Genomic DNA, 27,515 nt, shown 5'->3' on the forward strand with positions numbered 1-27,515 from the left:
GTGGAGAGTGAAGTTGCAGTGAACATGGCTGTGTGTGTGCGTGTGCAGGTGTATGCGGTTGGTCTCCGTGGTGATAGTGCTGCAGGTGAAACTCCTTCCTTCCTGCAAACAGCGTCATGGTAACTTCCATCCCATGACCCCAGAGATACACACCAAACAACACTGCAGGTTCTCTCTCTCTCTCTCTCTCTCTCTCTCTCTCTCTCTCTCTCTCTCACTCTGTCTCTCTCTCTCTCTCTCTGTCTCTCTCTCTCTCTCTCTCTCTCTGTCTCTCTCTCTCTCTTTCTCTCTCTCTCTCCTTTAATGTCTTTTTCTCTCCCTCTCTTGCTGATTGTTAAGCATTTCCCTGTGTTGCCCAAAGAGCCGATCCAAGAGAAGGTGTTGGATGTGATTGGTGTAATCAGGTCTGTGGGGAAGACCCGGTGTTTAAACGCAATCCTCTGGATGGGTTCACATATGATCCTGTTCAGATTAGAGAGGATTCACCCACAACACGGTGTGTGTACTTGTTAAGAAGGGTGGGTGAGATCTTTACTTACAAGCAACTACTTGGTAACACATACAGATTAGTTTGTTAGCACGTGTGTGTGTGTGTGTGTGTGTGGGGTTGACTAGTGGGTGAGAGGAAGGGGTGTGTTGTGTTTTGGAAACGTTAAATGGTTCTCTCCTGAATTCCTGAGGGCCATCTCTGTTCCCAGGCTTTCACTATCTGCTCGAAATCCTCTACTGCACCTCCCACTTAACACACTGGGAAGCTTTGTGGAGCTGTATGAGTGTGTGTGTGTGTGTGTGGCTATGTGTGTGTTTTAAGAGACAGACAGGGATAAGCTACTGGACTGTACATGTCTGTTCTGTCAGAGAGGGATAAGCTACTGTTCTGAGTACTCTGTGTAGTGTGTGTGTATAGTGTGAGTGTGTGTGTGTGTGTGTATAGTGTGTGTGTGTGTGTGTGTATAGTGTGTGTGTCGCGCCTCTCACATAAAAGGCTCATTTGGCGGAGCTGCTGCTCTCTGTGCTGAATAGCGTGCTGTGCCATTCTGTCTTGGCCGGTCCTTTTAGCTTACTCCAGATCAATGCTCAGATATTCAAGCGGTAAGGGGGGGAGAGGGGTGGGGGGGGAGAGGGGTGGGGTCTTCAAGGTGTTTGAAGGTTGCTAGGCAGGAGGTGGAGAGGTCTACTAATGAGATTGTCACTTTGATTTCACGGCCAGGCTCAATAGAACGGGCAGCATTAGACGAGGGAACACACACACACACACTCACACTCACAACACAAACACACACTCAAATACAACACACATAACCTACTCACATACAACATAAACATACACCATACAATTGGCAACAAGTGGTACAATATGCTGCCTCAGGATTGAAGTGAGAAACAGTGTCAGTTTGGATGGTTCCAGACGGGAGGGTGTTCAGTCATTTGGAGGCATGAAGAAGGGATGAGGTGGAAGAGAAAGACCAGGCCTAGGATGAAGAAGGGATGAGGTGGAGAAAGACCAGGCCTAGGATGAAGAAGGGATGAGGTGGAGAAAGACCAGGCCTAGGATGAAGAAGGGATGATGTGGAGAAAGACCAGGCCTAGGATGAAGGGATGAGGTGGAGGAGAAAGACCAGGCCTAGGATGAAGAAGGGATGATGTGGAGAAAGACCGGGCCTAGGATGAAGAAGGGATGAGGTGGAGGAGAAAGACCAGGCCTAGGATGAAGAAGGGATGATGTGGAGAAAGACCAGGCCTAGGGTGAAGGGATGAGGTGGAGGAGAAAGACCAGGCCTAGGATGAAGAAAGTGACGAAAGTTCTTCAAGATGCGTTTTTCTGCTTGTGTATGCCAGTGGTGCATGCGTGTTGGCCCAAGTGTGTGTGTGTGTGGTGTGTGTGTGTGTGGTGTGTGTGTGTGGTGTGTAAGATAGAAAGACCTTATGGGGATGGGTCCCTCAGTGATCTTCAGTGGTCCAGGTCTGCAGTAGCAGTGGTAATCAGGACGAGCGTGTGTGTGTGTGGTCTCCAGGGGCGTCGTTAGAGAGTTACAGGTCTGTTTCCGGAAGGTTCCACCTAATCACACATTACCCCCCCCCCCCACCCCTTTACCCTTGTAGACTTTCTACACACACACACATGCGTGCAGACACATCCACACACACAGTCAGGGAGGGAGGGAGGCAGGGTGGTGGAGCCTCTCTGAGTGTTGTGTTGCTTCCTCAGGGTTCGGCCACGTGACCCACTGGGACAAGATGGAGCAGCACAGCAGAAAGTAAGACACGTTCTCTCCTTAGCAGGGACCAGGACCTGGGGAGACCATCTCATCATCTTCAAGAAGGGAGAGGGGGAGAAAGACCTCAGTAGAACCCTGTCTACCCCTCCACCCCCCCCAATCCCTCCCAACCTCTGATCTATTTATAAACCAGGGAATCAAAGAGCCAATTAAACCTGGGCTCTCCAGTTCGTAGGGCCAGATGGACACAGAGAAAGGGGGGTGGGTTCAGGGCTGTGGGAGGCAGTCTGCTTCCTCAGCCTGTATCATGATGAACCTGGTGGTGACTGTCCAGGAGAACAGCAGCATGATGATGATGATGTCAGGGTGCTGGGTAGTCATTCAGCTGCAGACCCTCTCTACATGGTTCCTCTGCTGTGCATTCCTCCGGCCTGCAGGTGGCGCTCTCCTCTCAGCATGAGCTAAGGTGCCGTCGCCCGGGGCGACCTGGGGAGGATGACAGCCGTGAGCCCTATGACGGGCCAGGAGGAGGGGGCGGCGGGGGGTCAGAGGGGGCCTGGATTGAGCCGACAGGACAGCTCGGACATCCACACGGACGAGGAGGGCGCCCCCACGCGCCGCCTCACCCCTCTGGAGAGACTGAACCTGGACATGTGCCAGGACGACAGGTACCTGGGGGACACTGCTGTCTCTGAGCAGTCATCATCGGACCAGATGAGCTTCCTGTCACTGTTTGAAGTGTGTGTGTGTGTGTGTGTGTGTGTGTGTGTGTGTGTGTACCAGGGTGGTGCGGGAGCTGACTGTGGGTCGGAGGATTGGCTTCTACAAGGTCCGAGGAGAGATCGGCTCCGGAAACTTCTCCCACGTCAAACTCGGCATCCACGCCCTCACCAAAGGTGAGCTGTCTGTCTACCTTTCTGTCCACCTGTCTGTCTACATGTCTTTATACCTGTCTGTGTCTCCTCTGTGCCTGTATATTTGCTGCTGTCTGTCTACCCTGTGAAAACAGATTAGGTATCTGTAGTTTCCCTAACGACAGCTGGAAATGCTGCTTGCCTCATCAAAGGTGTGTGTGTGTGGTGTGTGTGTGTGTGTGTCTCTCGCCAGGCCTTGCAAAAACAGAAAGGGCTCAGATGCATTGTGAATGCACTCTGAACGCCGTGGCGACAGTGAAACTTACACTAATCCCAGCTTTAATAATGCATGTCAATGCACAATCAAACAGCCCGCACCACAAAAGATCTCTTGTGGATTCTGTTACCTCAGGTCAAAATGATCTCACGTTAAGACGAACGCTTTGGACGTCTCATTAAGATGAGCATCTGCCCTTGACTAGCAAAGCCTCTTTATCTCCCTGCTACAAGATGTTGTGTTCTCAGAGAAACACAGATTCATATTGTGTTCTGGTGAAAACGGGAGCTTTATGCAGAAGCCACGACTCCACAGAAGAACTCAATCAGAGGGATGGCTTCTTAAAGCCAGCTAATCCCCAATCAGCAGCAGGGACCAAGTGAACAGTTGCTTCAGGGTGGATTGGTGTTTTTTCACATCTGCCTCGCACACAGAGGGGAATAACAATGTGTAACTGTACTTCAGTTGACTTCTCTGGTATCAGCAGTGTAGTGGCTATCTAAAACCTTAAACCCCTTAGACGTATAACCACCGTGCCAGCAGTAATAGATAGCTCAACACACCTGTAGATGTTGGTTTACAGTCCAGGTTTTGGCATCCGACGTATCTAAAGTTGATGTGGGCATGTGTTTGTGTGTGTAAGTGCATGTTTGTGTAGGTGAATGTATGTTTGCGTGGTTGAAAAATGATATCGCTCTTCCGGCTCTCTATTAACAACTCAAAAACCAACTCCAATTGTTCCCAACAAACAAGTTCTCACACAGGGTTCTATAGGCACCCTCCCACTGGCCACAGGGTTCTATAGGCACCCTCCCCCTGGGCACAGGGTTCTATAGGCACCCTCCCCCTGGGCACAGGGTTCTATAGGCACCCTCCCCCTGGGCACAGGGTTCTATAGGCACCCTCCCACTGGGCACAGGGTTCTATAGGCACCTTCCCACTGGGCACAGGGTTCTATAGGCACCCTCCCCCTGGGCGGAGCAACAGATACCTATTAATCAATTAATCAATCATACCAAATAAGGTCATTTCCCCGAGGACTGGGCCAGGACCAATGGGAGAAAGGAAAAGGGGGGTTTGGCTCCAATAAGTACTTTACTTCAGTATTTTTCTTACAATTTTTTACTTTCACTCCTTAAATTGTTTACACAAATATCTGTACTTTCTACTTAGTATATTTTAAAGCCCGGCGTTTTACTTGTTTTAATTTTTATTTGGTGGCATGATCAATATTAAACCTTTTTTCAAAAGTTACAAAAGAGGTTTCTACAGGTTGAAAAAAATATTTTCTAATAAGTTACAAAAAATGTTGCATCATTGATGAGGACTCTACCTAACCCTATTGTACTCTACCCCTCTCAAAGTAAAAAAAAAAACATTTTACCAGCGTCTTTTTAAACATGAGTATCTGTATTTTGACTTGAGTGAAGGATGTGTGTACTTTTTAAACATGAGTATCTGTATTTTGACTTGAGTGAAGGATGTGTGTACTTTTTAAACATGAGTATCTGTATTTTGACTTGAGTGAAGGATGTGTGTACTTTTTAAACATGAGTATCTGTATTTTGACTTGAGTGAAGGATGTGTGTACTTTTTAAACATGAGTATCTGTATTTTGACTTGAGTGAAGGATGTGTGTACTTTTTAAACATGAGTATCTGTATTTTGACTTGAGTGAAGGATGTGTGTACTTTTTAAACATGAGTATCGGCTCGGCACATGGATCACATGTTAGTATCAAAATGAAAAAAGGAGAATGGATAACTTAATAAAAGCACTATTTATAAAAAGCACTATATGTATAAAATAATGAAAAATACCAAATCTGTTTGTGCTCTCCCTCACCCAGACAAGGTAGCCATCAAGATCCTGGATAAGACCAAGCTGGATCAGAAGACCCAGAGACTGCTGTCCAGAGAGATCTCCAGCATGGAGAGACTGCATCACCCCAACATCATACGGCTCTACGAGGTAGCACACACACACTCGCTCACACACACACACACACACACACACAGACACACACACACACACAATGCCCTTGTGTCTCTTGCGGGGCTGAACACCCCTACCCCCCAACAAGGTGGTGGAGACGTTGTCACGGTTACACCTGGTGATGGAGTATGCGGGCGGAGGGGAGCTCTACTCCAAGATCACCTCCGAAGGAAAGCTCTCCGACATCGACAGCAAGATGGTCTTCTCCCAGATCCTGTCAGCCGTCAAACACATGGTAAGCCCTCCCCTCCTCCTATAAACCCTTAAAGAAGAGCGTAAGATAGAGAGAAGGAGATGGAATAGAGAATGGAAGGGATTGGCTGAGTTGATTACAATGATCTGGCTCTCTCTCGCCCTCTTGTGGCCTCAAGGTGTCTCAACACGTTGACATTTGACTTGAATCTTTATCTCATCTACCCCCCCACCTTGTTTCATGGTTGTGTCCTCCAGCACGACAACAGCATCATCCACCGGGACCTGAAGGCAGAGAACGTGTTCTATACCTGCAGCACCTGCGTCAAGGTGGGCGACTTTGGCTTCAGCACACTGAGCAGGCGTGACGAGACGCTCAACACGTTCTGTGGCTCCCCCCCCTACGCCGCCCCGGAGCTGTTCCGAGACGAGCGCTACCTGGGCGTGCTGGTGGACGTGTGGGCGCTGGGGGTCATGCTGTTTTTCATGGTGACTGGGACCATGCCGTTCCGGGCCGACACGGTGGCCAAGCTGAAGCGCTGCATCCTGGACGGAGCCTACCTCGTCCCCCCCTGGGTCCCGGAAGCCTGCCAGCGCCTCATCCGAGGAATCCTCCAGCCCCAGCCGTCTGACCGCTGCAGCGTGGAGCAGATGATGGCCTGCAAGTGGCTCCTGCCCGTGGATTTCCCCCGAGCCATGGAGCCCTTCCAGCTGGAGCCGTCGTACCTGGCGGAGCGCGGGCCGTCAGAGCTGGAGGAGGAGGAGGTGGAGGTGAGGGCTGCACTCCTTAGCCTGGGCATCACCTCCGAGCACATCCTCAACAACCAGGGCAAGGACTGCCGGAGCTCCATCACAGGGGTGTACCGGATCCTGCTGCACCGGGCCCACAAGCGGCGGGCGGTGGACAGCATGCCCGTGGTCACGCACGTGGTCGCGGCCAGCGGGACCAAGAAGGACCGGCTGCGGGCATACCGGAGTCTGAGGCATACGTCCAAGCTCTGCCTGATTCTGTGACTGGGCAGGGGACACATGGGGACAACCAATCATAGACCTCGATGACAACAGGAGTCTCTTGAAAGTGTTCCTGGTGTTTGCACCTGACCTGATCAGACTTTTCCAGGTAGTTTTGAATGTTTTCAAGGACAATGTTCACTCAACAAAACCTTCTTAGCAAGAGCGATTTAAATTTGGATTACAGAAGATTACGTGGCTAATTTCTTAGGGTTAAGGTCGCTTGCAACACATTTTCATAAGCACCCAACACATAGATCAAGACTTATGACCCAGCACCAAACCAGTAGTAGCAGACATAAACCCCTCTGCCCTCCCCCCAGGCATAGACCCCTCTGCCCTCCCCCCAGGCATAGACCCCTCTGCCCTCCCCCCAGGCATAGACCCCTCTGCCCTCCCCCCAGGCATAGACCCCTCTGCCCTCCTCCTCATGGTGTTTCCCCATAAACAATATTATAATCACACTTTTTCTCTAATGCCTTGGTAACTTTGTTCCCCAGTACACATGATGATTGTACTTTGTAATGAATGTATCTTCTGTATTTCCTGCCTGTGTCCCGCACCATACACTAATAACTAATGGAGTTTGACCGGGTTTCTCACTTCTGATCAGGGTGTAGAGAACGATCAATAATGTTGATTGGTCTCTCAGATCGCCCCTCTGCCCATATAGGGGCCTGAGTGTCTTACCTCAGATATAAAGAAGGGTGAGTTTATTTTTGTATACACTAATCTGTCAGTTCTACCTAGAACTCTGTCCTATATAAATATGGATTAAAATATTTAAGTACTCTTTGGGTCTTTATTTGTTGTATTCGCAGTGTCCTTTAATATTGTATAGGATCTAGGATTTTGCTTACCTTCGCTTTAGTGACATTACGTTTCTATGAGAATGACTACATCCCCCAGATGGAATGTCGCGTACGCTGCGGAAGCGGAAGTGTCTTACGTGTGACGCACTTTCTGCCTTGTTGGAAGGTGATTTCATCAGGAAGAGCATTGGCTAGAGAAACCCACACATTCTCAGGAAACTAGTCACTGATTCACGCGAATGGTATTCTATCTCGAGTCAAACTTAACATAAAAGGTAAGACTATTTAATACTAATCAAATAGATATCGAATCAAAACGTCCATGTTGTCTTCGTTATCGTTGACGACCACGCCCTCTAAGGAACAATATGTATCGTTGTGTGTTTACTGTGTGTTCATCCGCGTTAGCTCCCTAACTATCGGATTCACCTGTGAACACAATGTAACGTTGTAATGATCAGATGTTAACTAATTGTATTATTAAACTAATAATTGTATTATAAATTGATTTGCATGACATGCAGCTTCCGCTAATACATGAACACAGGCTAGATGTCCGTCATCACTGACGATTTTACGGATATGGACGGAGCGGAGCTGTTGGGATTACTGTTCCAGGATGTTGATAGCGGCGTGGCGGATACGTTCTTTCCCAACGGAAACGGTCTTATGGAAGATTGGCTTTCCGAACAAGACGTAAGTGGAGCAATAACACAGTAATGTACTTCTGGTGTAGATTATTATTCTGTTTACATATGCAGCACCTGGCCAAAGTAAATTCCTTGTTTATGAACACAATAATTTCCGTTATTTGGTTACTAAAATTATAAATCCTGGAGAGCAAGCATTACGACACTAAATTTGTAATAAATCGTACAATGTCTTCCAGTCGATATATTTCACTTACTGTAATATAATCTTGAACCGTGCAACGATTCTCCACTACAAAAGCTTTAGCAGGGGAGACTGAGTATGGTTGTAACAAAAATACCTTTGTTTAGTTACACGTCTGAAACATACGTCTACTACAAATGGCAACAATGTGCTTTGAACAACATCAATGTTTTTCTTAATATAGATTTTTCAATGAAATGGTATGTTGTTCATTTACATTACATTTAGTCATTTAGCAGACGCTCGACGTATCCAGAGCGACTTATAGTAAGTACAGGGACATTCCCCCTGAGGCAAGTAGGGGTAAGTGCCTTGCCCAAGGACACAACGTCATGTCAACCTTCTGATTACTAGCCCGACTCCCTCACCGCTCAGCCATCTGACTCCTCTCTGTTCAATATTTTCTTCCCCGAAAGAAATGATCATCTACATGACTGCTGGAAAAGGCACCCCTTCCAGATGGTCTAGAAAACGGACCTTCAACCTCGGTCATTGACAAACATGCAAAGCCTTTCCTTCCAACTGTCTTGGTTCCAAATAAAATTATACTTGCTCTTTTACCTGGGCCACATAACACCCAGGTGTCACTGTTGCAAATCATCCAGGGGGGACACGGCCCCCCCTGCCCTGGTTCTCCAGGGATTCCGGTCAACTGCAGCGGGTATCGTACCACTCACATGGCACTCCGAGCCCGCCAGTGGCTTTACGCTCACCTGACTCTTCATCGTTGGCGAGCGCCTAACCCATGATGCCACAGAATCCCGGCGATAACAGACCTTTTCTCCGGGCGTTTTTCAAGTGCCTATTCCAACCTGCGCTTCAAAATTTGGCACCGAGAATCAAACCTTGAACCTTTCGGTTTCAAGGCAGCCACTCTCCTCACTGAGCCATCCGGGCTACAACAGACTTCTTCTCCGGGCGTTTTTCAAGTGCTTCCTCCAATGCGTGCTTTAAAACTTAGCACCGGGAATCAAACCTTCAACCTTTCGGTTTCAAGACAGCCACTTTCCTCACCGAGCCATCAGGGCTATAAGAGACTTTTTCTTCGGGCGTTTTTCAAGTGCCTCTTCCAATATGTGTTTTAAAACTCAATACCGGGAATCAAACCTTCAACCTTTCGGTTTCAAGGCAGCCGCTCTCCTCACTGAGCCATCCGGGCTACAACAGACTCTTTCTCCGGGCGTTTTTCAAGTGCCTCTTCCAACCTGCGCTTTAAAATTTGCCATTGAGAATCAAACCTTCAACCTTTCGGTTTCAAGGCAGCCGCTCTCCTCACTGAGCCATCCGGGCTACAACAGACTCTTTCTCCGGGCGTTTTTCAAGTGCCTCTTCCAACCTGCGCTTTAAAATTTGCCATCGAGAATCAAACCTTCAACCTTTCGGTTTCAAGGCACCCGCTCTCCTCACTGAGCCATTCGGGCTACAACCGATTCTTTCTCCGGGCGTTTTTCAAGTGCCTCTTCCAACATGCGCTTTAAAATTTGCCACCGAGAATTAAACCTTCAACCTTTCGGTTTCAAGGCCACCGCTCTCCTCACTGAGCCATCCGGGCTACAACAGACTCTTTCTCCGGGCGTTTTTCAAGTGCCTCTTCCAACCTGCGCTTTAAAATTTGCCATCGAGAATCAAACCTTCAACCTTTCGGTTTCAAGGCAGCCGCTCTCCTCACTGAGCCATTCGGGCTACAAACGATTCTTTCTCCGGGCGTTTTTCAAGTGCCTCTTCCAACCTGCGCTTTAAAATTTGCCATCGAGAATCAAACCTTCAACCTTTCGGTTTCAAGGCAGCCGCTCTCCTCACTGAGCCATTCGGGCTACAACCGATTCTTTCTCCGGGCGTTTTTCAAGTGCCTCTTCCAACCTGCGCTTTAAAATTTGCCACCGAGAATCAAACCTTCAACCTTTCGGTTTCAAGGCCACCGCTCTCCTCACTGAGCCATCCGGGCTACAACAGACTCTTTCTCCGGGCGTTTTTCAAGTGCCTCTTCCAACCTGCGCATTAAAATTTGCCACCGAGAATCAAACCTTCAACCTTTCGGTTTCAAGGCCACCGCTCTCCTCACTGAGCCATCCTGGCTATAAGAGACTTTTTCTCCGGGCGTTTTTCAAGTGCTTCCTCCAATCCGTGCTTTAAAATTTGCCTCCGAGAATCAAACCTTCAACCTTTCGGTTTCAAGGCAGCCGCTCTCCTCACTGAGCCATCCGGGCTACAACAGACTCTTTCTCCGGGCGATTTTCAAGGGCCTCTTCCAATCTGTGTTTTACATTTTGACACTGGGAATCAAACCTTCAATCCTTGGGTTTCAAGGCAGCCACTGTCCTCACTGAGCCATTGGGATTGTTTAGGTGTTGTCACTCTTCTTTGGTAGTTCACTGGAAGACTTGCACATTGAGTAGCAGATCAAAAGTCATTACTCACACAGTCCTCAGTGGGCGGGGATCATATCAAATCAACATGTATTTGTTTGCTCTTTTTTACAAGCAATATCACAGAGGGCAACATCACATCACAGCCACTATGCACTTTGAAATTTGTTTCAAATGTAAAGTGCGTTACAAATAAAGTCAATCATTATTATTATTATTATTTTGGGAGTGGATATCAAATATATATGACATCAGTTAAGACTCCAGATGCTTTGAACCCAGGTAAAACAGTTTGACCCTGTGACATCTCATGCTCTAACATACTGAGCTAAACCTAACTGAGTTGTGATTTGTGAAACACACCTGACAACCGTTTGCACTGATTGGCATTAACCTATCCAGTCAGGGTAGAAACAATAAATACTGTTCAGCCAAACTAATGTCCCCTCCAATGACTCATCTAAACCAACACTTTCAGAACTGCACTTGCTCACATGACACTGCTGGCTGTTGAAAACCCGTTCCATAGAGCTGTGCTTTACCATCGCCATCTGGTGGTTTTCTGTGGGAACTGCACCTGTAATTCTCACTTTAAGCCACTAGAGAGCGATATTGAAGGGCAACCCAATGGTGGCATTTGAATAGTACCCCTAAAAAAACTGCTTCCATAGCGCTAAAATGTATTAGGTTCATTGGTAACATTAATCTGCAATTAATCAAAGTATGAATAAGTCAATCATCGCTAAAAAATATAATGTTACGAGGGTGATAAAAATGATTAAATAATACATTTTATTTTCATTCCGGTGATTGAAATATATTAACTCAAATGAGACTTCAACAATCTGAAATTCCACAGCTGTTTTTCTTGTGTCTCAGAGCCAGGGTGACATGGTTGTGATTCATCCACTTTCACCCAGGCTGACTTTCAATGACACAATGTGAACTAGCAGAGCAGCATTCTGAGGTTTCACTCTCTCTCTTTCTCTCCCTCCTTCTCTCTCTGTCTCTCTGTCTCTCTGTCTCTGTCTCTCTCTCTCCCTCTCAGATGTTGAGTGGCCTGGACACAGAGGACTTCCTGTCCAGCTTGCTGGACGTAGAAGACGCCGCCTCCTGTCCGTCCCTCTCTCCCCACGGCAGCGACAGCGGCATCTCAGACCACAGCAGCTCTGGCAAAACCCCACCGGGCTGCCCCAGCCCCCAGGGCAGCGACCCTCCGCCCAGCCCCAGCTGCTACTCCCAGCCCACCTCGGTGCTCTCTGAGCTGGCCGGGGGAGCAGGCGAGGCCCAGGCTGAGAGGGCCCAGGCGGTGCAGACAGAGCACAGCTACGCCCTGCTGCAGGGAGGCGTGCTGCAGGGAGAGCGGCCGGATGACGCCCTGCTGAGCGTGAGAGCAGACAAACCAGACGAGGACGTCTTCATAGACCTGGGTAAGCTGGAGGGCTCGGTTACGGTAGTCATGGTGATGGGGTGTGGAAAAACATATACAAAAAAGGACAATTGCACCACCATAGTTTTTTGGGTTAGGTTGTGCAGACTGACGTTTGCACCCAAATGTTTTTATTGTGCACGAGAGATTTCACCCACACCTGTAGACAGATGTTGCATTACTGTGTGTGTGTTCCAGTGTGTGTGTGTGTGTTCCAGATGTATTTAATGTGTGTGTGTGTGTTCCAGATGTAGTTACTGTGTGTGTGTGTGTTCCAGATGTAGTTACTGTGTGTGTGTGTTCCAGATGTAGTTACTGTGTGTGTGTGTGTTCCAGATGTAGTTACTGTGTGTGTGTGTGTTCCAGATGTAGTTACTGTGTGTGTTCCAGATGTAGTTACTGTGTGTGTGTGTTCCAGATGTAGTTACTGTGTGTGTTCCAGATGTAGTTACTGTGTGTGTGTGTTCCAGATGTAGTTTCTGCGTGTGTGTGTTCCAGATGTAGTTACTGTGTGTGTGTGTTCCAGATGAGCTGGACAGTGAAGGGATGGAGCAGGAAGACTCCAGTGAGCCCGACTGCACCCTGTCCATCGAGGACTCGTCTCAGAGCAACAACATGGACATGGTGAGCTGCAGCTCTATGACAGTGTGGACATGGTGAGCTGCAGCTCTATGACAGGGTGGACATGGTGAGCTGCAGCTCTATGACAGGGTGGACATGGTTAGCTGCAGCTCTATGACAGTGTGGACATGGTGAGCTGCAGCTCTATGACAGGGTGGACATGGTGAGCTGCAGCTCTATGACAGGGTGGACATGGTTAGTTGCTGCAGCTCTATGACAGTGTGGACATGGTTAGTTGCTGCAGCTCTATGACAGTGTGGACATGGTTAGTTGCTGCAGCTCTATGACAGTGTGGACATGGTTAGTTGCTGCAGCTCTATGACAGTGTGGACATGGTAAACACACTGATTCCTAGTCCTTGTTTCTTCTAGTTCCAGTTTAAGGAGATCGTTCTGACTGACGAGGAGAAGAGACTTCTGGATAAAGAAGGAGCAAGCATCCCAGCTCACATGCCCCTCACCAAGGTAACGCCCCTCACCATGGTAACATGCCCCTCACCAAGGTAACATGCCCCTCACCTTGGTAACATGCCCCTCAACAAAGTAACGCCCCTCACCATGGTAACATGCCCCTCACCATGGTAACATGCCCCTCACCAAGTTAACATGCCCCTCACCAAGGTAACGCCCCTCACCATGGTAACATGCCCCTCACCAAGGTAACACGCCCCTCACCATGGTAACGTGCCCTTCACATTGGTAACATGCCCCTCACCATGGTAACATGCCCCTCACCAAGGTACCATGCCCCTCACCAAGGTAACGCCACTCACCATGGTAAGATGCCCCTCACCATGGTAACATGCCCCTCACCATGGTAACATGAGAGCATTTCCCCCCCTTCCCCAGGCGGAGGAGAGGACTCTGAAGAGGGTGAGGAGGAAGATCAGGAACAAACAGTCTGCTCAGGAGAGCCGCAAGAAGAAGAAGGTGTATGTGGACGGACTGGAGAACAGGTGAGGGGGGGAGGGGGGACTGGAGAACAGGTGAGGGGGGGAGGACGGACTGGAGAACAGGTGAGGGGGGGAGGGGGGACTGGAGAACAGGTGAGGGGGACGACGACGACTGGAGAACAGGTGAGGGGGGGGAGGACGGACTGGAGAACAGGTGAGGGGGGGACGACGACTGGAGATCAGGTGAGGGGGGGACGACGACTGGAGAACAGGTGAGGGGGGGAGGACGGACTGGAGAACAGGTGAGGGGGGGAGGACGGACTGGAGAACAGGTGAGGGGGGGGACGACGACTGGAGAACAGGTGAGGGGGGGGACGACGACTGGAGAACAGGTGAGGGGGGGAGGACGGACTGGAGAACAGGTGAGGGGGGGACGACGACTGGAGAACAGGTGAGGGGGGGAGGACGGACTGGAGAACAGGTGAGGGGGGGAGGGGGGACTGGAGAACAAGTGAGGGGGACGACGACGACTGGAGAACAGGTGAGGGGGGGGGGGGACTGGAGAACAGGTGAGGGGGGGACAGATTAGATTAATTGGAGTTAAGGGATCCTTACATAAGGGATCCTTACATAAGGGATCCTTACAGTATTTAAGGGATCCTCACAATATTTAATTGGAGCGTGTGTGTGTGTTCTCTATCTTCAGGGTTGCCATGTGCACAGCCCACAACCAGGAGCTGCAGAAGAAGGTCACCCTGCTCCATAAACAGAACATGTAAGAACACTAGAACACTGCTGTTAGAACACTGCTGTTAGAACACTAGAACACTGCAGTTAGAACACTGCTGTTAGAACACTGCTGTTAGAACACTGCTGTTAGAACACTAGAACACTGCAGTTAGAACACTGAAGTTAGAACACTGCTGTTAGAACACTAGAACACTGCAGTTAGAACACTGCTGTTAGAACACTGCAGTTAGAACACTGCAGTTAGAACACTGCAGTTAGACCACTGCAGTTAGAACACTGCTGTTAGAACACTGCTGTTAGAACACTGCAGTTAGAACACTAGAACACTGCTGTTAGAACACTGCAGTTAGAACACTGCAGTTAGAACACTGCTGTTAGAACACTGCAGTTAGAACTCTAGAACACTGCTGTTCAGAAGTCAGGTTCAGTGCACAGTTAGAATAAAGCTCTCTCTCTCTCCTGCAGGACTCTGATAGAGCAGCTGAAGAAGCTACAGTCCATGATGAAGATGTCCACCATGAAGACCTCCACCACCAGCACCTGCATCATGGTACACACACACAGCCCTCCACCACCAGCACCTGCATCATGGTACACACACACAGCCCTCCACCACCAGCACCTGCATCATGGTACACACACACAGCCCTCCACCACCAGCACCTGCATCATGGTACACACACACAGCCCTCCACCACCAGCACCTGCATCATGGTACACACACACAGCCCTCCACCACCAGCACCTGCATCATGGTACACACACACAGCCCTCCACCACCAGCACCTGCATCATGGTACACACACACAGCCCTCCACCACCAGCACCTGCATCATGGTACACACACACAGCCCTCCACCACCAGCACCTGCATCATGGTACACGCACACAGACCTCCACCACCAGCACCTGCATCATGGTACACACACACAGACCTCCACCACCAGCACCTGCATCATGGTACACACACAGCCCTCCACCACCAGCACCTGCATCATGGTACACACACACAGCCCTCCACCACCAGCACCTGCATCATGGACACACACACAGCCCTCCACCACCAGCACCTGCATCATGGTACACGCACACAGCCCTCCATCACCAGCACCTGCATCATGGTACACACACACAGCCCTCCATCACCAGCACCTGCATCATGGTACACACACACAGCCCTCCACCACCAGCACCTGCATCATGGTACACGCACACAGCCCTCCACCACCAGCACCTGCATCATGGTACACGCACACAGCCCTCCACCACCAGCACCTGCATCATGGTACACGCACACAGCCCTCCATCACCAGCACCTGCATCATGGTACACGCACACAGCCCTCCACCACCAGCACCTTCATCATGGTACACGCACACAGCCTTCCATCACCAGCACCTGCATCATGGTACACGCACACAGCCCTCCACCACCAGCACCTGCATCATGGTACACACACACAGCCCTCCATCACCAGCACCTGCATCATGGTACACGCACACAGCCCTCCACCACCAGCACCTGCATCATGGTACACACACACAGCCCTCCATCACCAGCACCTGCATCATGGTACACGCACACAGCCCTCCACCACCAGCACCTGCATCATGGTACACGCACACAGCCCTCCATCACCAGCACCTGCATCATGGTACACACACACACACACACAGCCCAGCCCTGAGTGACGCTCCTCTCCTGCAGGTGTTCCTGCTGTCCTTCTGCCTCATCATCTTCCCCTCCGTCAACCCGTTTGGGAGGAGCCCTGGGAAGGAACAGTACACCCCCTCCTCCAGTGAGTACCTCACACACACACACACACACACACACACTCACACAGACTAGTCAGGGTACGTCTCTGCTGCTGTTCAGTCAACAAGCCGTGCCATGTCTCTCCCCTCTCAGTCGTGTCCAGGACGCTGCGCTCCTTCCCTGGGGAGGAGCCTCTGGACGTGTCCTACCCCGAGCCAGGCCGCGTGGAGCCAGGCCGTGTGGAGCCAGGCCATGTGGACGAGCCTGTGTATCTCCCCACGGTGGACAACGTGAAGGCAGTGTTTGCTGGCGGTCAGAACCACACCCCCGACCACACCCCCGACTACCAGAGGGTGGAGCAGCCCGACTCGGAGACCGGCGTCAACGGCAACAACTCCGCAGACTTCCCCAACCCCTCTGGCCAATCAGGGCAAGCGGAGCAGAGCACGGGTCACGCCCCCGAGGGAGTGGGGGCGGGGCCACGGGAGGGGGCGGGCCAGGTGGTGTTGGAGGTGGCGGGTGGAGACGAGAGGTGGTTGGACAGGAAGCCCACGTCAGTCATCCTGCAACAGCACCGCTCAGACGAGATGTAGGAGGAGCCTGCGAGAGGGAGGGGAGGAGCTTACTGTTCAGGAGTTACGGGTGGGGTTCCCTTTATTGGAAAGGGGTAGAGCCATGTGTAAAATGGGCGTGGTTTGGGGAAAGGTGGGTGGTCCCAATGCATGAAGTGTTGCGGTCATAATAGATAAAGGGGCATGGCCATATCGAACAAATGGGCCTGGTCATGGAAAGGGCGTGGTCATAATGAACACGGGGGGGGGGGGGGGGGGGGGGGGGGGCGGAGTCCTAGCCAGGGAGTGAGCTTAAAGGGAAACAAGCTGTCCTATCAGACGTGATTCACATGAATAATTATGATAATGAAATAATCTTACCGTCCTCTAGTCTCCCTGCTCTCTCCACTCCACTACTGTAGATCCAGCTGCTGCTCCCACACAAGCCCCACACAAGCCCCACACTAGCCCCACACAGGCCCCACACAAGCCCCACACGGGCCCCACACAAGCCCCACACGGGCCCCACACAAGCCCCACACGGGCCCCACACAAGCCCCACACAAGTCCCACACGGGCCCCACACAAGCCCCACACAAGCCCCACACGGGCCCCACACAAGCCCCACACAAGCCCCACACAGGCCCCACACAAGCCCCACACAAGCCCCACACGGCCCCACACAAGCCCCACACGGGCCCCACACAAGCCCCACACAAGCCCCACACGGGCCCCACACAAGCCCCACACGGGCCCCACACAAGCCCCACACAAGCCCCACATGGGCTGCTGAGGAGTGAGATCAAACCGTCTCTATTCAGCTCTCTCTGTCACTAGGGGTGGGGAGGAGGGTGGGGAGGGGGGGGGGGGTGTATGGCTTACTTGTACTGGACTTGTCCCATGTTAGTACCCCATAATAGTCCACACAGTCGTCGTGGAGATTGCACAGCCTGCACTCTGTAATGTATAGAATGTGAATGTCGTTCATGAAGCCTGGAAGCGTTGGAACTTTAGCCATTGCAGGACATTTGGCCCTTATTAGACTACAAACGTGTTGATTATTTTTGTTATCATTCCAGTAATGACCCTTGCAACAAGGGGACCGAGGATATAGTCTTTCTTCTAATGTACTCTTTTTTTCATTGTCTTACAAATAAAAAGGAAATATTCTTGTTAATTTGGAAATTATTTGGACTGCGATTGCGCCCCTCAGCGTGTGTGACCAGACAAACCCGCCTATTTCAGTGTTGCAGTAGAAATGTAATGACCTGTTTTACCAGTGAGGCATTTTTGTCACATACCTGTTTTGTTAATATATGAATTGTTAATATATGAATTGTTAATATATGAATTGTTATTCATTCAAATCTAAAATGGTGTTGTCCATAGGACCTAAGGGATCTCTGTAAGACTGTAAGTCGCTCTGGATAAGAGCGTCTGCTAAATGACTAAATGTAAATGTAAATCTCTCAGTGAGATTACATGTGTTTAATGTTGTAGGAAGCACTGATTTATATCTACTCTATAGTGCAATTTCTGAAATGTAAATATCGACTGGAATTATTATACCTTATGTACAAGATACGTCCTTATCCATCTATACAATGATGCATAAATAAAGACTTTTTTTTATTAAAGAGTTTCTTGGGTTCTTGTTGACGTGGCAGTTTTCTAGGTCACAGAAATAAACAGTTCCAACTCATTCAATTCAAACGAGAAACTTAATTACGATCTTAGAATTCCCCTATGAAGCGAGGGGAGAAAGATAGGTGATGGGGATTGTTTTGGTGAAATATGAACCTTCCGTTATATAACTGTTGTGACGATGTTTCATCAGCTTTGGGGACTAATCAGACGTAACCGTCTGACCAGCTCGTGAGTAACCCTACCGTGGCGTGACGGTGACGCATCCTGCAGCGCTGGTGATGTAGGGGAAAGGTTGCTTCCACCGTTCACCACCATGTGGCGACGTCAGCTCAGTTTTTGTCACTGAAGCGCTCTGAAACGACTGCCGCGTCGCTAAAAGCGCATCTTTCTCTCTCAATCATATCTAGAAAACCAAGACAAGACAACATCTTAAATGGCAACATTTTCCTAGAATAATAGTAACAATACACATGCAGTAAAACTTTGCTATTATAAAATAATAATTATAAAAGACTGACGGAAGAACAACACCTGCAGGCCCGGACACACGGGCACGTGCAATATGCTAATAGAAATCCCAGCATGGTCATAATAGGGATGATAAAGATCTCTTCACTTGATGACCCCTCCACCCTCTTGCTGCCCTTTGCGTTCCATCCTGAACAGGACAAGAGGCAGGTGGGGGCACGCATCTATTATCCTGATATCGCAGTTGTCACAGCAGTAAATCGCCACGCGCCAAGACCGGCAATCATGCATGGCCTCTATTCAAAACAGAGCACATGCGTGCGTGCGTCAAGAACAAGCTGTTCTCTATATCATTGTTCTGCGAAGGGAAAAAAAAACCCATTCCCTTGTCCAACGGCACAAGCATATCCCTTAAAAGGCAGGGAAAACTTGATACCGTGACAAATTCATTTGTGCGTGTTTGTGCACTACAATACGGCCACTGTGCGCAAGATATACCAAGAAAGGCAAGTCTAAACTGTGGGTATTAATAAACCCAGTGTTTTATAACGGACTTAAACATGTCTGACGAGTGCATAACAATTAAGCAACACCACAAATAAAAGCATGTTATCCCTCCTAACCCCGCGAGGCGTATTCTCCAGCTTCTCGCATATTTTGTGAAATCTAAGGAAAACAAGCCTACTGGGGGGGTTTGTACGATGGTGATGTTGGATGTTGACAACCTTCTTGAAATTTCTTGAAAACGCCGTGTAATCCTCTGCCCCCACGTGGGGTGTTCAAAGCGCCACTCAAACCCAACAGGGACTTTCAGAGTCATCACGCGGACTGAGCCAATCACGAGAGGAAAGAGCGGAAAACACCGCCCATGCCGAGAATCTCCGTTGATCCGGTATTTAAACGCTGTAGCCCCGTGTGTTGCTCAGAATAACGCAAGCCCTCAGTGTGACTACCCGTACAATTTTATTCATAGCAAAGCTCAAGATCACTTGGATTATAATCATGACTCTGGAAGAGATTCGCGGACATGAGAGCGCGCTCGACAAGACTGATCGGTAATTACGCTCTCCTTCATATTTCAAAGTTTTGTGCAACTTTAGCTTTCAGTTTCAACGTTTTCTGCGTTCATGTTCAAATATTGATGTAGCCTCTTTTCTTTCTCCAGAGTGCAGAGCGCGGGCACAGCGCTCGAGGACCTGCTGGTCTCTGCTAAGAACCAGGACTACCTCAGAGTGCAGAGCGCAGGCACAGCGCTCGAGGAGCTGCTGGTCTCTGCTAAGAACCAGGACTACCTGACAGTCGGGGTTTACGAGTCAGCCAAAATCATGAATGTGTAAGTATTCTTACGAATCTCTTTTCTTCTTATTCATCGTGCACTATAACTTGCACAGGCACCCACACACCTATGAATCACTATTAATGCACGCGCCAGAATAGCAACTAATAAGGTTTTTTTAATGTTTATTCTACAGTGACCCGGACAGTGTGGCTTTCTGCGTGCTCGCTACAGACGAGGAATACGAGTGCGACATCGCGCTGCAGATCCACTTCACCCTGATTCAAGCCTTCTGCTTCGATAACGACATCAACGTGGTTCGCGTCAACGACATTGAACGCCTCGCCGATCTCGTGGGCGCTGACGAAACCGGCGAACCCAAGGACGCCCACTGCATTCTTGTCACGGTACGTTCCGAGCAACCGACCTCACGACGCCGGTCACGAGTCATCCGATAAGGGGGAGTCAACATTCCTCCCCCGTGCATGCGCACTTCAGGCTGTTTAGATATGTGTTCCACCCGCGGGGGCAGTTCTCCGCGCACGTCACTAGGGCAGGAGTTTTGCGTTTGATTGTGCCCTTGTCATAGTTTCCCCCGTAATTACCACGAGTCTAACCTGTTACGTTTCCTCACACAGAGTCCAAGCGCAGAGACGTGGAAAGACCCAGCCCTTGATAAGCTCAGCGCCTTCTGCGAGGAGAGCCGCAGTTTGTGCGACTGGGTTCCTACCATCACTCTGCCCGCACGCTGAACTGCGCGAGTCCCACGCCACGCTTCACGTGACGACTGAAGAAAAAAAAAACGAACGTGAAAAGCAACGATGCCCGCCTCGATGTGAGGCAGCGGCTGTAGCCCTGGACCCAGAGAGGATTCTGGGATGGACGTTCGGTTCTAGGGGACCTTTACCCTGAGGAGGGGGGTCAAAGTTCATCCGAGGATGTGGATCGGGTCAGATGGATTATGGATGGACTGCTTTCATGACCAGAAGGTTCTGGGGGGAGTGCGAGGAGGTGGACAGGATGTGACTCCGTAGTGCAGGAGAAAGGGTCCCTCCCTCTCTCTGCTGGACCCTGTGCAGCTAGGAACAGGGGAGCAACTGCAGAAAGGGATGAAAGAAGGAATGGGATGGACAGATGAGAGCTTGGAAACTAGAATGGATGCATTTTCTTTGTAACTGATCAGAGCAGGGGGACACTGAACTCCTGCTGAAATGAAAGAGAAACTTTGGACTTTTCTTTGAACCAAGTTTTCCTGCACCACCCATGGGGAGGCAGCTGGGGTGCAAACCAAGACACCTCACCTCCCCAGGCTTGATTGGACCTGCCACTTGAAATGGAAAAATATTTCTTGGATTTTTCTTGGAGAGATGCTGAAAAAAAACATGCATGATCAATGTGTTTTGCTTTTAAACTGTAACCATTTTACATGTAAATAAATGTTTCAAACTATACTTAATGTCTGTGTTGTCAGTTCAACTCTTATCACTTGCATCACATCTTGATCACAGCAGGAGTGGAAGCGGATTGGGTGATCCTTTTACGACAAGCCATCTGATAGGACAGTCATTGTAGAAGCAGGAAGTGAGGATAGAGAGTGTGGTGGTGGTGGTGGGGGTATGGTAGAGGCAGAGAGAGAGAAAAGTTACAACACAATGAACAACTTCAAACACGTGCCTGTGATCAGGCAGTTCCTCTGAGACAGGCTGCACAACCATCAGCCCCGGGGGGCCGGGAGGGGGCCGGGGGCTGGGTTGGAGGCTGGAAAGTGGAGGCTGGGGGGCCTTGTAGAAAGGTGGGGTGTCTCTCCGTTTCTGAGAAAAACCTTGTGCCTTTAAGTGGAAGTTAGAGGATGATTGGAGCCCCTCCCCCCTCACACTAGTCAGGGGGAAGGTTCCACAAAGCAGTGGAGTTTCTAGAAGACCCCCCTGTACACTGTTCACCCCCCTGTACACTGTTGCACGTGGTGAAAGTTCGATTTCACTAATGTCGTTTTTCTGGAGCTCTTGCACACGAACTGGGTTGAGTAACTCGTCATGCGGGGAAACATTCACCAAAGGACAGTGTGTGTGTGTGTGTGTAAGTCACGGGGAAGAGTGAGCACTCGTGTTCATATCAGGAGAAGAAAGACAGTCAAAACCCCTGTGTGTGTGTGAGTTCAGCTGAGGCTGATGGTTCAGAGTTCTGAGGAATGAAACCCTCCTCACCTGCTCTGCAACCACCAGTTCTGTCTCACCACTGACCTCACACACACACTCACACACAGAGACACACACTCTCTCTCTCTGACACACACACACACTACACACACTTCCTTTAAGAACCCACAGGGGTAATCAGTAGCCATTTCTTTGAAGAGAAAATAGGAAATTCATGGTGGCTGAACATTCATAGAAAGAGAGATTTAGATCCAGAGGTGCTTACAGCCAGCAGGACCTGAAAGGTCACCCACTCACTAAGCACTGGTAATTCACTCCTAATAGCGAACCCTCAAGAACCTTTTTCAGCATTCACCACCATGACAAACTATCCAAGCACGAATAAAACCATTATTCATAAACAACTTCTATTTATAATTTTTTTTGATGCCCTTCATTAAAAAAAAAGAGCTATCATAGCGAGATTTTCTCCCTTTTACTTTCTGGAGGAGGGCGAAACTGAGATCCAAGGGTTTACCCAGAACTGGGAGATGGAACACTGGTAGTAATCACTGAACATGAATATAAAAGCACAGATTCCTTTCTGAGTAGTAAGTAGCAGCTTGTGTCGAGGCTTCCCAGTCACACAGACTCACAGCAGTGGGAAGACGACTAAAGGTCACTCTAAAGGTCATGAGTGAGCAGGGAACTAAAGATGTTAATATCTTGAATCTAAGTGGGTGTTAAAGCGATCATCACTCTACAACTAAGTTTCGGTTTTCATAGAATGACTTTGGAAACCACTTTCTATCAAGGTGACATTAACATGCAACTACAGAGCAATACCCAAAAAATTCTAGGAACATAGAAACTTCTTTGAAGTCAGATGGTGTTGGTAGTCTAGCTTGTTTCAGGGGTGGAAGGAGACCCTGTATGAAGGAGGGGTGTGAAGGGGGAGGGGGGTGTGGATGTTGTGAAGGGGCAGTTGAAGGTTGTGTCAACTAAACAAGATCAGCTTTAATGTCCACTTACCCTGGAAAACCTAACCTCCCCCACACCAAGTTTCACTTGTGTAAGAAAGTGCACCGTTAAACCTTTATAAAGTGTAACTTTAAAGCTCCACTGTACCTACAATGTTGTTCCTATAGGTATTGCTATGTAGTTACATGGTAGTTCATGTCACCTTCATGCAAAGTGCTGCCTTGACTTCTAATAAAAGAATGCAAAGGGAAACTGCCAGGTTGATGAGAAGGAAGAATCTGCATTCGTAGAAAAAAACCCCCAAAACCCTACTGCTGAGGCAGACAGGAATTTCCCACGCTCGAGATTTGGGCTTCTCAGGCCAAGATGAGCAGCTTTCATCCTGAACACAAAAATACACATTCTGCTGACTGGCTAAACTAACTAAACAGAGAACTAAATGACTATGTTGTGTAGAAGGCCTAACTAAGTAGCCTAAATAATACATCTTATTTGCAATGTGCCTTTTTTGCAATCAAAGCGCTGCAAACAGCTAACCAACTAACCAAATAGCTAAGTGGAACGTACTCTATCAATGTTGGCCATCTGCGTTTCCCTCTCCAGGAACACCGGCAACAGCAGCCAAACCACTCCAAGCTGACCCATTTCCTGACCAAGGCCAAGCATCATTTAAGCCCTGGCCCACATAGACAAGTCTCTAACTGGCTGGAAGTGTTATTGCACGGCGGAGGCTAACAGGCTAACCGTATCACGGCGTGTTGTCCAACAGATCTATGCCCTAGTTCGTTCCGTGGGCCGCGGCGATTACTTTCATCGAGATGCTCAGATAGTGGAGCCTCAAAACGGGCCTCAGGTCATCAAACCTGAACGAGATGAGAGACGACCCAGGAGCATCCTGGGAGTTTCTATGGAGACGAGGCTCGTACAGATGTGGCCTGGATTCAGTCTGCCAGCCAGACACCCTCAGTGCTGTGCTGGATTCAGACTGTCTGCCAGCCAGACACCCTCAGTGCTGTGCTGGATTCAGACTGTCTGCCAGCCAGACACCCTCAGTGCTGTGCTGGATTCAGACTGTCTGCCAGCCAGACACCCTCAGTGCTGTGCTGGATTCAGACTGTCTGCCAGCCAGACACCCTCAGTGCTGTGCTGGATTCAGACAGTCTGCCAGCCAGACACCCTCAGTGCTGTGCTGGATTCAGACAGTCTGCCAGACACCCTCAGTGCTGTGCTGGATTCAGACAGTCTGCCAGACACCCTCAGTGCTGTGCTGGATTCAGACAGTCTGCCAGACAGACACCCTCAGTGCTGTGCTGGATTCAGACAGTCTGCCAGACAGACACCCTCAGTGCTGTGCTGGATTCAGACAGTCTGCCAGACAGACACCCTCAGTGCTGTGCTGGATTCAGACAGTCTGCCAGACAGACACCCTCAGTGCTGTGCTGGATTAAGACAGTCTGCCAGACACCCTCAGTGCTGTGCTGGATTCAGACAGTCTGCCAGACAGACACCCTCAGTGCTGTGCTGGATTCAGACTGTCTGCCAGACAGACACCCTCAGTGCTGTGCTGGATTCAGACAGTCTGCCAGACACCCTCAGTGCTGTGCTGGATTCAGACAGTCTGCCAGACAGACACCCTCAGTGCTGTGCTGGATTCAGACTGTCTGCCAGACAGACACCCTCAGTGCTGTGCTGGATTCAGACTGTCTGCCAGACAGACACCCTCAGTGCTGTGCTGGATTCAGACAGTCTGCCAGACAGACACCCTCAGTGCTGTGCTGGATTCAGACAGTCTGCCAGACAGACACCCTCAGTGCTGTGCTGGATTCAGACAGTCTGCCAGACACCCTCAGTGCTGTGCTGGATTCAGACAGTCTGTCTGCCAGACACCCTCAGTGCTGTGCTGGATTCAGACTGTCTGCCAGACAGACACCCTCAGTGCTGTGCTGGATTCAGACTGTCTGCCAGCCTGACACCCTCAGTGCTGTGCTGGATTCAGACTGTCTGCCAGACAGACACCCTCAGTGCTGTGCTGGATTCAGACAGTCTGCCAGACACCCTCAGTGCTGTGCTGGATTCAGACAGTCTGTCTGCCAGACACCCTCAGTGCTGTGCTGGATTCAGACTGTCTGCCAGACAGACACCCTCAGTGCTGTGCTGGATTCAGACAGTCTGCCAGACAGACACCCTCAGTGCTGTGCTGGATTCAGACAGTCTGCCAGACAGACACCCTCAGTGCTGTGCTGGATTCAGACAGTCTGCCAGACAGACACCCTCAGTGCTGTGCTGGATTCAGACTGTCTGCCAGACAGACACCCTCAGTGCTGTGCTGGATTCAGACTGTCTGCCAGACAGACACCCTCAGTGCTGTGCTGGATTCAGACAGTCTGCCAGACAGACACCCTCAGTGCTGTGCTGGATTCAGACAGTCTGCCAGACAGACACCCTCAGTGCTGTGTTCTGCTGACCTGACCCATATCAACCCAATACTGCGTCAACAACAAACACATGCCCCCCCTCTCTCCCCGTCGCCATGCCTACAGGTGCATGTGGGCCAACAGAGAGAGAGGGGATAACAGACACTGCCGGGGGGTGTGTGTGTAACACTGGCTCCTGCCGGGGTGTGTGTGTGTGGTTATCTAGCGTGCCTTGCACGTGTTGTCTGCATACATACCATGCAGCACCACGCGCTGAGAAGGAGGGAGAGAGAGAGGAGACAGAGAGAGAAAGAGAGAGAGTAGACAGACAGAAAGGAGACAGAGAGAAGAGAGAGAAAGAGAGAGAGAGGGAGAGGGAAAGAGAGAGAGGAAACAGAGAGAAGAGAGACAGAGAGAGAGAGAGAGAGAGAAAGAGGGAAGAGAGAGAGAGAGAGAGGAGACAGAGAGAGAGAATGATAGAGAGAACAAAGCGAGGACAGCTGTAGAGGCAGAGAGAGAAGCAGACAGATGACTAGCTCTGATAGACCATCACAACAACACAGGAGAGAGAGGGTCATGCAGAGAGAGAAAAGAAGAGAGAGGAATAAAGAGAGAGTAAACATCAAAGTGTACTAGTCTCTCCACTAACCCTTCCCCCTCCCCCAGCCATCTCCCCCCCCCTACCCCAGACAGGCGTTCCTCACATATGAGACATGTTAAACTACAGTCAAAACAGTCCCTCCCTCCCTTAAAAACGTTGCTCAACACAGCTGCAGTACACAGCAGTTAACCCCCTCTCCTGCCCTCCCCTCTCCTGCTATCCCCCCCCTCTCCTGCTCCCCCCCCCCCTCTCCTGCTCCCCCCGCCCTCTCCTGCCCTCCCCCCAGAAGCCCCAGGTCTGTGTGTGTGAACTGGGTGTAGGTGTTTTTCCAGCTCTGTGGTGGAGCACTGGCTCTGACTTCCTGTGGCCTGGCTGGCTGGAAGTCTCAGGAACTATAGACAGAGAACAGCATCTGGCTGAAGACAAACTGTGAACTCATAGCCGGGGTTGAGAATAGGACTGGGGCTGGGGGGCTGAGGTTGAGACTAGGGGTCTGGGGTTGAGGCTGGGGTTGAGGCTGGGGTTGAGGGGTTCACTGGCTGTCTGGGTCTGTGTGGTTTCTGGACTGGCTGGCTCGCTGGTTGATTACTGTTGAGTCATCGTCTGCTTGTCTGACTGACTGTCTGTCTGTCTATGTGTCTAGATTTCTGTTTGGCTTGCAGGCTTGTTGACTGGCTGGCTGGCTAGTGCACTACTGAGTCACTGTCTGTCTGCTTGTCTACCTCCTGTCTGTCTGTCTGTCTGTCTGTCTGTCTGTCCAACCGTGTGTGAGAAAAGCAAGACCTGACGGTTTCCTCTTCCAGGCCTGTCCTGTCCTGCTCTGCACATGGAGGTAGGAAGGAGCTGCAGCGTGTTCCCACTCACATCCTGGACCCGTTCCATGGCAGGGGAATCCTCAGCTACGCCTAGCACACTGAAACAAGCCAACCCAATGTGCATTGTATTCTAGATCATGATGCACTTTGGAATGTTGCTACCGGGAAGTTCAGTGTGTGCCTGGTTGACGACCAGCTGCACGTGTGTGTGTGTGTGAATAGGCCTGTGTGCATGTTTGTGTGTGCGGTGTGTGTGTGGTGTGTGTGTGGTGTGTGAGTGTGTGCGTGTGTGTGTAGGGTCAGGACAGGGTGTTGGCTAGCTAGCTAGGATTACCCTGCTCTAAGTAGCTGTGGAATAGGACAAGCTGGCTGCACACACATATATGCAAACACACACACAATTCCATACATGCATACATGTATACACAGACACACACATGTAGGCACACACATACATACAAACAAACACGCAAACACATACATGAATAAACACTCACAAATACATGCAAAACACACACACACACACCTGAGTGTGTGAACCTCCCCAATGCTGACACAGT

The 27,515-nt window shown here is 50.0% G+C and overlaps 3 protein-coding genes across 4 annotated transcripts; all 3 read left to right on the forward strand.

Moving 5' to 3' along the window:
- Positions 1–2,741: 2,741 nt before the first annotated feature.
- nim1ka (NIM1 serine/threonine protein kinase a) lies at positions 2,742–6,746 on the forward strand (the record flags this gene model as incomplete). The annotated part of the gene is made up of 5 exons (XM_047016557.1): positions 2,742–2,887; positions 3,003–3,115; positions 5,200–5,321; positions 5,434–5,580; positions 5,796–6,746. Coding segments are annotated over 5 exons (1,284 nt in total), but the record flags the coding sequence as incomplete, so codon positions are not given.
- A 745-nt stretch (positions 6,747–7,491) lies between these two features.
- On the forward strand, positions 7,492–16,743 carry creb3l3l (cAMP responsive element binding protein 3-like 3 like). 2 transcript variants are annotated; one of them, XM_047016556.1, is made up of 10 exons: positions 7,492–7,635; positions 7,885–8,056; positions 11,669–12,050; positions 12,576–12,673; positions 13,042–13,134; positions 13,519–13,625; positions 14,269–14,337; positions 14,778–14,903; positions 16,020–16,110; positions 16,221–16,456. In XM_047016556.1, the coding sequence occupies exons 2-10, from the start codon at positions 7,913–7,915 to the stop codon at positions 16,359–16,361; spliced, it is 1,251 nt and encodes a 416-aa protein (XP_046872512.1). In that variant the 5' UTR covers positions 7,492–7,635; positions 7,885–7,912; the 3' UTR covers positions 16,362–16,456. The 2 variants fall into 2 exon arrangements, with proteins under 2 accessions (XP_046872512.1, XP_046872511.1); XM_047016555.1 differs by having other exon boundaries at positions 7,493–7,635; positions 14,778–14,862; positions 16,221–16,743.
- Positions 16,744–19,646: 2,903 nt separating this feature from the next.
- Positions 19,647–21,460, forward strand: gadd45ga (growth arrest and DNA-damage-inducible, gamma a). The gene is made up of 4 exons (XM_047016558.1): positions 19,647–19,788; positions 19,899–20,066; positions 20,206–20,416; positions 20,648–21,460. Exons 1-4 carry the CDS (start codon positions 19,736–19,738, stop codon positions 20,759–20,761), a joined length of 546 nt encoding a protein of 181 aa, XP_046872514.1. The 5' UTR covers positions 19,647–19,735; the 3' UTR covers positions 20,762–21,460.
- The last annotated feature ends 6,055 nt before the right edge of the window (positions 21,461–27,515 follow it).

Source organism: Hypomesus transpacificus, unplaced genomic scaffold, assembly GCF_021917145.1.
Source record: "Hypomesus transpacificus isolate Combined female unplaced genomic scaffold, fHypTra1 scaffold_409, whole genome shotgun sequence".
In the NCBI taxonomy this organism is placed as follows: Eukaryota; Metazoa; Chordata; class Actinopteri; order Osmeriformes; family Osmeridae; genus Hypomesus; species Hypomesus transpacificus.